General features: G+C 37.3%; 1 protein-coding gene across 1 annotated transcript in view; it reads left to right on the top strand.

Annotated features, from left to right (window-relative positions):
• LOC134349529 (E3 ubiquitin-protein ligase RNF149-like) overlaps positions 1-10,365 on the top strand; it is a 40,780-nt gene extending 30,415 nt beyond the window's left edge. The window contains 4 exon segments of the mRNA XM_063053997.1: positions 2,612-2,694; positions 3,876-3,972; positions 4,470-4,662; positions 7,798-10,365. Coding sequence (XP_062910067.1) covers positions 2,612-2,694; positions 3,876-3,972; positions 4,470-4,662; positions 7,798-7,868 — 444 coding nt within the window. The 3' untranslated portion in view covers positions 7,869-10,365.
• The last annotated feature ends 3,143 nt before the right edge of the window (positions 10,366-13,508 follow it).

Genomic DNA, 13,508 nt, shown 5'->3' with positions numbered 1-13,508 from the left:
CAGATGTGATCCTGAACCTGCTGAGTAATTCCAGCATTATATTTTCTTATTTTTGATTTCTACCATCTGCAGTTGTTCTGATTTTCATCAACTCCATTAGCAATAGTATAGAAATTTCTTGCAACTAAGTACAAGGATCTTGGAAGCCATTGTCTCAGTTCTCGGCTCTCTCTCCGGTGACCATTCTATCCAATTTAATAGTCTGATCTGATTTGCATTTGAATTCAATTCATCGTTTGTATTGTTCATAGCATTGCTTGTTTCCCCACCACCACCCCCGCCGATTCAGATTACCTGTTCCTTTCAACCTCCTCCATGCTTTTGCTACTCCTAAAATTGACTCTTCCATTGTTCTGTTAGCCTACGTAAGTATATCCTTCCAAAACTGTAGCCCCTGTAATTTGTTTCAAGTCTTCATTTCCAATCAGACTTGTGTAATTTGACTTACAATTGCTACCAGTCCAGCAATTGCCTTGATTTTAAAATCCTTTTTCTTCTTCTTTCTCACTAACATTTGATCCACACATTCAAGATGATTTGCATGTCACTGCACTCCTTCATTTCTGAATTTTCAACAAGTTTTAATCATTCTGCCATTAGCAGCTGTGCTTAAAACTCAAACTCAATCTTGATTTTTTGAAGGAAAAAGTCGTCTTTAATACCTTCCTCTTTATTCAAGCCTTTGATCAATTTATCTGCTATCTTTTGTTGTGACTAAAAGTTGGATCTTTGATAATTCTCCTGGGTGCCTTTTGGATGTTTCCTTACATATAATGACTATAAAAAGTATTCGCCCCCCCCTTGGAAGTTTTCATATTTTATTGTTTTACGACATTGAATCACAGTGGATTTAATATGGGTTTTTTTGACGCTGATCAACAGAAAAAGACTCTTTCGTGTCAAAGTGAAAACAGATCTCTACAAAGTGATCTAAATTAATTACAAATATAAAACACAGAGTAATTGATTGCATAAATATTCATCTTCTTTATTATGACACACCAAATCATCACTGGTGCAGCCAATTGGTGTCAGAAGTCATATAATTAGTTAAATAGGGATCACTGTGTGCAGTCAAGGTGTTTCAATTGATTATAGTAAAAATACACCTGTGTCTGGAAGGTTTGGTGAGTCAGTATACGGGCAAAATCTATACGATGAAGACAAAAGAACACTAAGTAACCGTGAAAAGGTTATTGAAAAGCACAAGTCAGGAAATTTCCAAGTCGCTGAATATCCCTTGGAGTACAGTTAAGTCAATCATCAAGAAGTGGAAAGAATATGGCACAGCTGTAAATTTGCCTAGAGCAGGCCATCCTCAAAAACTAAGTGACAGTGCAAGAAGGGAACTAGTGAGGGAGGCCACCAAGAGACCTGTGACAATTTTGGAGGGGTTACAAGCTTCACTGGCTGAGATGGGAGAAACTGCATGGGTGCTTCACCAGTCACAGCTTTATGGGAGAGTGGTGAAGAGAAAGCCACAATTGGAAAAAAAAACTCTCATGAAATCTTGGCTAGAGTTTACTAGAAGGCATGTGTGAAGCTCTGAAGTCAGCTGGAGGAAGGTTCTATGGTCTAATGAAACCAAAATTGAGATTTTTGGCCATCAGACCAAATGCTATGTTTGGCGTACACCTGTCATCAAAAACACACCATCCGTACTGTGAAGCATGGGGGTGGCTGCATCATGCTGTGGGGATGCTTCATTGCAGCAGGCCCTGGAAAGCTTGTGAAGGTAGAAGGTAAAATGAATGCAGACAATACAGGAAGATCCTGGAGGAAACCTAATGCAGTCTGCAAGAGAACTGCAACTTGGGAGATGCAAGACCATGACCCCAAACATAAAGCCAAAGCTGCACAGGAATGGTTTAAAAACAACAAAGTTAATTTCCTGGAGTGGACAAGTCAGGGTCCAGACCTCGATCCAATTGAGAATTTGTGATTGGATTTGAAAAGGGTTGTTCACTCACAATCTCCATGCAATCTGACAGAGCTTGAGCAGTTTTGTAAAGAAGGATGGGGGAAAATTGCAGTGTTCAGATGTGCAAAGCTGACAGAGACCTATCCACACAGACTCAAGGCTGTAATTGCTGCCAAAGGTGCATCTACTAAATACTGACTTGAAGGGGGTGAGTAATTATGCAATCAATTATTTTGTTTTTAATAGTAATAAATGTATACCAATCTGTAGAAATGTGTTTTCATTTTGACACAAAAGAATCTTTTCTGTTCATCAGTGTCAAAAAAAGCCAAATTAAATCCACTGAGATTCAATGTTGTAAAACAATAGAACATGAAATCTTTCCAGGGTGGGGTGAATACTTTTTATAGGCACTGTATAAAGTACCATACAAAAGCATACTTTTGAATCAGTCTAGTGCAAACACTTGGCTAAATCTGACATATAAAACTAAATAATCACTGTCCACAAAAGTGTACCAGTAAATTAAACTTGTAGTATTTTGAGTACATAATTTACAAAATATAATTTTTTTTGTTTTTTTTTCAGCACTTTATTTGATATTACTTTAGTGAGTGTAGCTCATCTCCATGCTAAAATTGCTAATAAAGATTGTGCCTTTATCTAACTTTACACTTTAACCCCGGTTAGGAAATTGATTTGGATGTTGAAGGCTGTGCTGTGTGCATTGAAGTGTACAGATCTCGAGATGTTGTACGAATTCTCCCGTGCAAGTATGAATCTTTTGTGTTAAGTATTTTAACCTGAAAGGACATGTGAAAGAATATTATTTTCATTCATGAAGATAACATTTATTTATACTTTTTAAAGAGAGATGCAAGATTTTTGGAATATTTTCCTGATAGTCTTTAAATTTGATAATAAATAAATAGACACTTAAAGTGAGGAAATGGATGATTGTTGAGCTACACTGATAACCTCGATGTTATAGTCATAATTTTCATTGTGACAATGAAGGTAATGTAAGCATGCCTTCATACCTCGGATTGGAAATCTGTGCATTGGTCACACAAGCCATTTTCCACTGGCAGTTATGGAATAGATCAGGCTTTAGAAATTGTTCCATTGTACCATCAAAAAGGCACGCGCGATGGTATCTCACCATTTGCTTGCATGAGTGCACCTCAAATAACTCTCAAAGCTTAGAACTTCATCCCCTATCCGAAAGGTTTATTTCTTCCAGCATTGGTAAATTGTGACGATAGTGTGCACGATCTGCAAAGTGTATCAGTACCACACAAATTGTGACCTATACTACAAAGGTCAAAGTCAGCAGATGCATGGCAACGCTCTTCTCTCAATGTTCCTCCATGTTGCCTGTCATCTTGGCAAATAATGGAATACAGTGGTAAACTCTTGTTACCTAGTGTTGTGGAGGAAGTCTGTCCATTCTTCAAATTGTGGTTACAAGTTTTATAATGCTATAATTATCACTGACATGTTTCTGAAAAGCCATTATGAAGTTCTTAAGCTTTTCATAACAACTTGTAAAATAGGTCAGGAATGGAAAAAAATCAACAAGAATAATACTCTGGCCAGGAAAGGGAATTGCTCATTTCTATTGCCTATCGCTTAAGAATATTATGTGAATCCTGATTTGTTCAATAAAGTTCCACAAAAGAAATTTACAAGCCATATCTAATGTCACAACTGTAACTATTTTAACATTTCACATCCATCCATAGGAGCATTGTCAGAATAGAAGTTGTAAATTCTTAGATGATTAGATTTTTTATTATCCCTTTCTTTATAGATGAAAATAACAGTATTTGAATTCACATAATAATTATAAATCAATTCCAAAGAAAACTTGACAGGAAAACTGGCAGGCTGGGTTTTGTGATCAGTTTTAGCACTTATTGCACTCACTTCATGAACTTGTACCTATTTTCAGGCATGTATTCCATCGAATGTGCATTGACCCGTGGCTTCTTGAGCATCGTACCTGCCCAATGTGCAAACTCGATGTCATTAAAGCACTGGGCTTTATGGTAAGTGATGAAAACGTAATTGGATAGAGCAATTAGTTATTCATTTGATGCAAAATTGTATGAGTAATTAACAAAATAATTATAATGCCATATTATAAACTTCAGGATTGTATTCCTGAGTCAAAAAGCTCAGGCTTAAACCTCACATCAGAGGTTGAGTTCATAAATCTAGGCTGACATTTAAGCACTCCACTGAGGAGGTGCTGCACTGGAAAAAAAGTTTGATCTGTTATATGAGATGGCGAATATGATACAAGATCAACACCTAAAGTAGCTGTAAAGGGATTCTTCAGCAGAGCTGGGTGGTGCAATCTTGATTTGCTCTGGATTTCCCTCGTTTCAGTATCTCTACCTCTCCATCTTCCTCTATTTAATCTTCATTAACACCTATCTCTTGGATCATTATTTCGATCATCTATCTTAATCAGAGATGTAATTAGAAGAAATTTTTAAAAAAAAATTTTTATTGCTGACTGCATTGTTTACATCTGTGCTAGATGGATACATGTGAAAATGTTGAAGTAGTTGTACCTGAGTCAAGACCTGACAACATCCCAGTTAGCAATCCAAATGTTTCTTTACAAGAAGAAACAGGAGCTGAAACAAGCGCGTTCCCTGGCTCTCCAACTTTTGAATCTTTACAGCATGATGATAGATTAATGGAAGAGGATGAAGCTGTAGCCTTAATTGGTATGTATATTTATTCAAAACTGTCTATAATAAAGATATTCCTCAAGCAGACTGTCATAGATTACATAAAATTAAAAGCAAATGGAGAGGTGCAGAAGTAGAGGTGTACCTGGATGATAGATAGGCTGTTGGTTGCTTGGTGGTAACTAAAGCTTGTAATGCATATCATAAACAAGAGAGAATCTGCAGATGCTGGAAATCCAAGCAAGACACACAAAATGCTGGAGGAACTCAGCAGGCAGGCAGCATCTGTGGAAAAGAGTACAGTCGACGTTTCGGGCTGAGACCCTTCGGCAGGACTGGTAGTGGATATAGTAGCATTATTGCACGACTGAGAGCCACTTGAGAATCAGTGTCATTGGCAATGCACAATAGCTTGTGTTTCGACACTTTTTAGTTTGCTGTGGGTCATTGAGAGGTCAGAAAGCTAGATGTTTGTTGGCTTCTCTTTTGCATTATCAGATGAAAATGGGAAGTAGGAACTTGACTGCAATGCACGGACATTTCATACAATACAGAAAACCATCCTTTATATTTCACAGATCTGTTTCAGCATGGACTATGAAATTCATCCTTATCCCACACATTTAAATTTAAGAGTTGGCACTAGTTGCTTTGATATTTATCAAAATAACTTTTGATGAAATTTCTTCAGCTATTTGACTAAATACGACATAAAAGCTTGTTGCTTAAAGCCCACAAAGTTTAGAGGCATAGATGGAATTAGGTTAAAAGATAGAAAATTGAGCAGATCTTATTTGTTGGGTGCATTTCAGTCTGCAGCAAAATAATAGTAATGTCAGATACAATCATTGATTTTCCCCTATTGTGCCCTACATTCATGCATAGAACATGGAAGTTGTTTACCAAAGTTAATGATTTTTTTCCTTTAAGAGGGTGTAGATTAAGAAGGTGAGTATCTGTTCAAATAAAATAGGAAAAATGGAAACATTATTCAAAGTTATTAGTAATTTTAATTAGGTCAGTTCCCATTAGGTACTTCAACAAGATGAAGTAACACAAGTGGAAGGAGTACTTGAAATTTTTTTTTTAAGTTGTTGGGAAACTCAAGATTAGCGTTTTCCAAAAGCTGGAATTATTTTGTTTCTATTACTCTTTCCAGTAATTGCCAAACTAACTTTTTTGGGATGATCTTCCATTTTGTGTGTTCTAGAAACTGAGACTTCATTCTGTAGTAGTTCCTATATCAAATTGGATAATTTTAAAATCTGAAGCAATAAGTAAGACAAAATTCAACCTCTATCTACAAATTGTAATCCAGGAGGCCTTCGCAAATTATATAAAACTGAAAACATATGAAGCTGCTGAAGAAGCCGGGATGGAAGTAGATGATGGAATTCAACCAAGCCACAAGCCAAGAATTCTCCAACTTTAATTGGATGAGTGCAAATCCAGCTGTTTCTGAAGCTCAGTACCATCCTGGACAGAATAGCCTGCTTGATTGTTACCCAACCCACCATAATGTACCATCTGCAACATGCACTGTGGTTATTTGACAAGCTACTTCGATAGTATCCCCTAAACCTCTGACCACTACACTTGGGAATATGACCACATGCAAGTTCCACACAATTTGCTCAGCATCCTGACTTGGGAGTTTTGTCACAATTTATTTGTTAATGGATGGCCTGGAAGCTCAGCAGTTAATGTTACTGCCTTTCTAGTACAAAAAAAAATGTGTACATTCAGTATCTGACTAATGCAGGAACAAGCGTGCCACTCGGTTATTGTAGCTGCCTGGTAGAAAAAACATGTTCATTTCTGAATAAAGTGTAAACAACGAAGTCACAGAAGCCAAATGTAAAATGTGTGAAATTATCTATGTGTCTAGTATAAAAATATGCCTCACAACTCTCCATCCAGGTTCCAATTTTCCATTCTAGATGGCATTGGAAGTCTTTTACTTAGCCACAGCAAAGGGACAATTTCATATGATGCTTGAAATATAAAATTGTAAAGTTTCTTTCTTTTTAAATCTTTTTATTAAATAAGTATACAAAAAGGTAAGCCATATAGACACTAATACACTGTTAGAATATAATAAAATTACAGAAGATATTAATACAAAAAAAAATACTACAAACAATGTAATTTAAACATAACATACCAAGGTAACATAATAGTATACTAATTTTATATATATATATATATCAATAGAGAAAAGGAAAAAAAAACCCCAGAAAAAACCCACCGTGCAACTAACTAAAAGCAAAGCAAAGCAATGGGCTAACTTGAAACCAAACAGAGTTAAACTTAAAATCACGTCCTCAATCCCGACCTCCATTAAAAACAGTAAAAAAAAAAACAAGAAGGGTATATATTACATTAAATGAAAATATTGAATAAAAGATCTCCAAGTCTGTTCAAATTTAAATGAGGAGTCATAAAGATTGCTTCTAATTTTCTCCAGATTCAAGTATAATATCATCTGAGAAAACCAAAAAAAGGTAGTTGGAGCATTAAGAACTTTCCAATGTTGTAAGATACATCTTTTCGCCATTAAAGTAAGAAATGCAATCATTCTACGGGCTGAAGGGGAGAGATTACTGGAAATTTTAGGTAGTCCAAAGATAGCAGTAATAGGGTGAGGAGAGATATCTATATTCAATACCTTGGCGATAATATTAAAAATGTCTCTCCAAAAAGTTTCCAAAGTAGGGCAAGACCAAAACATATGAGTTAAAGAGGCTATCTGCCCCGGACATCTATCACAAAAAGGATTAATATGAGAATAAAAGCGCGCTAACTTATCTTTGGACATATGTGCTCTATGAACAACTTTAAATTGAATTAGGGAATGTTTAGCACAGAAAATTGTAAAGTTTCAATGCTTCACAGTTTTTTAGCAGTTCCATCAGGGGTGTTAATTTTAGTGCAAGATACTATAAGATGGGTGATTGTGAACTGGCAGCATGAGAGGCCATAGTAGGATTTTACTGCAGCAAAACCATGTATGTATTTACATAAATACTGGTACATGTAACAGGTACAGAAAATATCCTCCCCATATTGTTACAAAGCCATATTAAATATGCTTGCTGAATATGTAGATTCCAATATGATTTTTTAAGATAAGATTTTGCTTAAAACTTTCACTTTTTCTTTGGTTTCTAGAAGGAAATTTAGAGAATCAAATAAATAGTGACAATTCATCTTGTCCTGTTGGATGTCCGGATTCCAGATGAATACTTCCAAAGGAAGTAAATTGGACAATGGCAAAGACCTGCAGCATGAGAAGCCATCGTGGTTCTTGAAAGAGAAATGAAAATATTGTATACAGTTTGGTGTGTACACAAAATATTAGGTCATATATTTTAATTAATTGCTTTGCAGTTCTAACTGGTTAAAATAACCTCAGCTGTATAGAGAAAAAATGGATAATTCTTAAGAGGTGGTGAAATATGTTGATATGGTAATACATGAGACTCCTGCTTATACTCAGCAAGATTCCTATTCTTCCACAATTTAGTAGAGAAGGTACTTGGATATTCCTTTGGCAATTTTATTGTTTGTGATGCTGGAATATAGAACCTTAAATCACTGGTTATACATGTGTCTATTTTGTCCTTATTTTCTCTACTTTGGTTGGAAAGGTACTGTTGTAAATATGCTTATTAATTAGCACATGTTCAGTGAATTTATATTGCCAATTTGTCAGGTATGAATGTCTGGAGAGTCATTTGTAAGCAGTTGTCAGAATGTGATTGTCAATGATCCTTACTGGAGTAGTAATATACAGTATACATATTTCAGCACATTAATGTACTTCTTTGTCCTTCTACCTTTTGTAGTATTTTGATAGATTCACTAAGTAGCCATTCCATTTTAAGGATATTGTGTGCTACTTTAATTGTGACTGTAGCTATGAGTTCTTTATTAAAGTGCACTAAAAAGATTGAATAGTAAACCAAGTATTTGTTTAAACATTTAATTATCACAACCATTACAAAAGACGTCAAATATAATTGGATTAAAATGTTTTGGAGATGCCCAACGTCGTGTTGAATTACCTCTACTTTAGAACTTCTACAGATCTATTGGTAAAGTTTTCCATAAAGCAATTATAATAAAATAATTTACCTCGGTGTTATGAAACAATGATGCAGCTTTATCAACCTGTTTAAGTACAGAATTTGAAGTTGGCGATAACTTACTGTTAGACCCTTTACTTCTACTTTGTGTTAATGTAACAGAGCAATAAAATTATGTGCCTTATGCCAACAAATAAGTATAATCTGCAAAATATGATTCTTAAATTCTCCATGAACTGTGGTTTTGCTTAGTAATTTGCAAAACTGCATTATTATTTTCAGCGAAAAATGTCAAGTAATTTCAAATGAACTCTACCAAAATTCCTTTTGCTATTTTCTGCAATATTAAAAGCGTATAATGATATAGAACTGTGCACTAGAAAGCAGCATAGTGAAGGAAGGGAAAGGGATGTCCAATTAAACTGCATTTGCTTTCATGTCAGGATGAAGAACTCCAAGCGTGGAGTGGCTCTGAGGACTGTGATGTTACAGCCATAACAGAAACATGGCTGGGAAAAAAAGTGCAGGACTGGTGGCTCAGTTTTCCAGAATACAGATGCAACAGGCATGACAAAGGTGTAGGAGAGTGAGGAAGGGTGTTTTCTTTTTAATAAGAAAGGACATAACAGCAATAATTAGAGATAACGTTCTTGGAGGATAGTTTCGCGAGGCCATATAGGTGGAACTTAGAAACAAGAAGGGGAGGGTCATTCTAATGAGGTTGTAATGTAGATCCCGCCCCCTCATAGTCAGTGGGAACTTGAGGAGCCGGTGTGTTTATAGTTGTAAGAATAATTAGGTTGTGTCAGTGGGAGATTTTAACTTCCCTGGACTACCCAGTGTTAAGGGCTTAGATGGAGTGGCATTTGTGAAATATGCACAGGAAATTTTCCTGATTTAATATAAAGTGGACATGGATGAAGGAAAAGTTGAGGTTTATGTGGGAGGGAAAGTCTACATTGACCTTGGAGTAGGTTAAAAGATCAGCACAACATTGTGGGCTGAAGGGCGGTACTGTTGTGTGTTCTATCTTCTAAAACCTGACTTAGAAGGGTGCAATACTGGACTTTCTCTTAGGGAACGAGATAGGACAAGTTACAGAAGTGGCAGTCAGGGTGTACTTTGGCTCTAGTGACCATAATTCTATTAGTTTTAGGATACTTATGGAAAAAATAGGACAAGTCCACAGGATTGTGTCCTAAACTGGAGCAGGGCTTATTTTGACAGAATTGAAAGTGAGCCAGTTTGAAGGGAAAGGAATGAATAACAGGTGGGAGTCTTTTAAGAATGTGATATTAAGAGTCCTTGAATAACAGGTGAATTGATTATGGGGAGCAAGGACATGGCAGACCAATTGAATAATTACTTTGGTTCTGTCTTCACTAAGGAGGACATAAATAATCTTCCAGAAATAGTAAGGGACAGAGGGTCCAGTGAGATGGAGGAACTGAGCGAAATACATGTTAGTAGGGAAGTGGTGTTAGGTAAATTGAAGGGATTGAAGGCAGATAAATCCCCAGGGCCAGATGGTCTGCATCCCAGAGTGCTTAAGGAAGTGGCCCAAGAAATAGTGGATGCATTAGTGATAATTTTTCAAAACTCGTTAGATTCTGGACTAGTTCCTGAGGATTGGAGGGTGGCTAATGTAACCCCACTTTTTAAAAAAGGAGGGAGAGAGAAACCGGGGAATTATAGGCCGGTTAGCCTAACGTCGGTGGTGGGGAAACTGCTGGAGTCAGTTATCAAGGATGTGATAACAGCACATTTGGAAAGCGGTGAAATGATCGGACAAAGTCAGCATGGATTTGTGAAAGGAAAATCATGTCTGACGAATCTCATAGAATTTTTTGAGGATGTAACTAGTAGAGTGGATAGGGGAGAACCAGTGGATGTGGTATATTTGGATTTTCAAAAGGCTTTTGACAAGGTCCCACATAGGAGATTAGTGTGCAAACTTAAAGCACACGGTATTGGGGGTAAGGTATTGGTGTGGGTGGAGAATTGGTTAGCAGACAGGAAGCAAAGAGTGGGAATAAACGGGACCTTTTCAGAATGGCAGGCGGTGACTAGTGGGGTACCGCAAGGCTCAGTGCTGGGACCCCAGTTGTTTACAATATATATTAATGACTTGGATGAGGGAATTAAATGCAGCATCTCCAAGTTTGCGGATGACACGAAGCTGGGTGGCAGTGTTAGCAGTGAGGAGGATGCTAAGAGGATGCAGGGTGACTTGGATAGGTTGGGTGAGTGGGCAAACTCATGGCAGATGCAATTTAATGTGGATAAATGTGAAGTTATCCACTTTGGTGGCAAAAATAGGAAAACAGATTATTATCTGAATGGTGGCCGATTAGGAAAAGGGGAGGTGCAACGAGACCTGGGTGTCATTATACACCAGTCATTGAAAGTGGGCATGCAGGTACAGCAGGCGGTGAAAAAGGCGAACGGTATGCTGGCATTTATAGCGAGAGGATTCGAGTACAGGAGCAGGGAGGTACTACTGCAGTTGTACAAGGCCTTGGTGAGACCACACCTGGAGTATTGTGTGCAGTTTTGGTCCCCTAATCTGAGGAAAGACATCTTTGCCATAGAGGGAGTACAAAGAAGGTTCACCAGATTGATTCCTGGGATGGCAGGTCTTTCATATGAAGAAAGACTGGATGAACTGGGCTTGTACTCGTTGGAATTTAGAAGATTGAGGGGGGATCTGATTGAAACGTATAAGATCCTAAAGGGATTGGACAGGCTAGATGCAGGAAGATTGTTCCCGATGTTGGGGAGGTCTAGAACGAGGGGTCACAGTTTGAGGATAGAGGGGAAGCCTTTTAGGACCGAGGTTAGGAAAAACTTCTTCACACAGAGAGTGGTGAATCTGTGGAATTCTCTGCCACAGCAAACTGTTGAGGCCAGTTCATTAGCTATGTTTAAAAGGAAGTTAGATATGGCCCTTGTGGCTACAGGGGTCAGGGGGTATGGAGGGAAGGCTGGGTTCTGAGTTGGATGATCAGCCATGATCATAATAAATGGCGGTGCAGGCTCGAAGGGCCGAATGGCCTACTCCTGCACCTATTTTCTATGTTTCTATGTTTCTATGTTCCTGTTAGGTGAAGAGTCAACTGGCAAGTTTAGGGAACCCTGGCTGATGAGGGGTACTGAGGCACCAATTAAGAAAAAGGAGGAAGCATATATTGGGTTTAAGAGGTCAGGGACAAATGAACCTCATAACTATATAAAAAAGAAAACACTTTGAGGTAAATCAGAGGGCAAAGGGAGGGTATGAGATGGATCTGGCAGGTAAGAAACAGAAAAATTTCAAGAGAATTTGTTGTGAGAAGTTCAGCATAAAGCTATATGCCTGGAACTCATTTAGTGGAATTTGCTTCAGTCTGCCATTTTAATAGTGACTGCCTAGCTGGCTGCAGTTTAAAATGTTACTTGTAAAAGTTCTAAGGTCAAAGTGACTGAAAATAACCATGGGATTCTTCAAGGTTTTGGAGACCAGGCCATTAGTGAATTGTATGCATGCAATAAACATGTTTTGAACTATGTATTTTTATTGTATTTTTTTCCTGATTTACACATTTATAGTCATTAAGTGCAAGTGTAAATTCCAGCATAGCTTTTCATTTTCCTATTTTACCCTCCCTTGGTTACATAAGCAATTTAGAATGTGGGTTCCACCATTCTTGATGTTAGGGTTAGCCTACAAAAAGAGATCCAGTTGCCAGAGGCTATACACGCTGAAATTGAGAAGAATGAGAGAGAAACATATTTATCCTTTTCATCATTTTATAAGATAGAGGTAGGTAAATTGTTTCCACGGGGTGAATGGAGATGAGGAGGAACTGTTTTTCCCCAGAGTAGTGAGTCTGTGGAATTCTCTGCCAATAGAAGCAGTAGAGGCACCTCAGTAAATATATTTTTGCATGGTAGGGGAATTAAGGGTTATGGGTAAAAAAAAAACAAGGAGATAGAGCTGAGTCCACGATCTTACTGAATAGCAGAGCGGGCTCAATGGGCCAGATGGTCTACTCCTCCTAATTCTTGTTATGTGGTGTGCATTTGGAAAAGTAATAAGAAACAGACAAGAAATACACAAATATAAACTCATCACTGTTAGAAAATAATGAGATGAATCTGTCTGAGTAGGTGTTGTATTCCTCATGGTACCTGAGGATAGAATATTTAAACCAACATTACAACTTTAGTGCAAATGTACATTAAGGCTGAAAAGATCTCCCGCTGAAAAGAACAGGCTACTTTCAGTCCACATGTGAAAATTATGATTACAAAGAAAGAAGTCTAGAAGCAGAAAAAACTCGCTTTACTTGGACTACTTGGCACTATATACATGTTGTTAAGGTTGTTGCTCCTCAATTAATGCTGCTGAAAGATTATAATTCATTCTTGTTTGTAGATTCTTGATATAATGGAATGCAGTGTTCAATTTAGCAATGAACTACAAATTTGGGAACAGCTTATCATTTACAGTAAATATTTTCTTGCAAACAAAGGTGGGAATTCAAAATAATTGGACCTGAATTTTGACTTCCCACAACTTACTAGAATATTACCTGGGTTTCATCACCTGAGTTACAGAGAAAGGTTGAACAAGTTGGGTCTTTATTCTCTGGAACGTAGAAGGTTGAGGGGAGACTTGATAGAGGTATTTAAAATTATGAGGGGGATAGATAGAGTTGACATGGATAGGCTTTTTCCATTGAGAGAGGGGGAGATTCAAACAAGAGGACATGAGTTGAGAGCTAAAGGGCAAAAGTTTAGGGGTAACATGAA

Source organism: Mobula hypostoma, chromosome 7, assembly GCF_963921235.1.
Source record: "Mobula hypostoma chromosome 7, sMobHyp1.1, whole genome shotgun sequence".
In the NCBI taxonomy this organism is placed as follows: domain Eukaryota; kingdom Metazoa; phylum Chordata; class Chondrichthyes; order Myliobatiformes; family Myliobatidae; genus Mobula; species Mobula hypostoma.
This window is presented reverse-complemented; position numbering and strand designations above follow the sequence as displayed.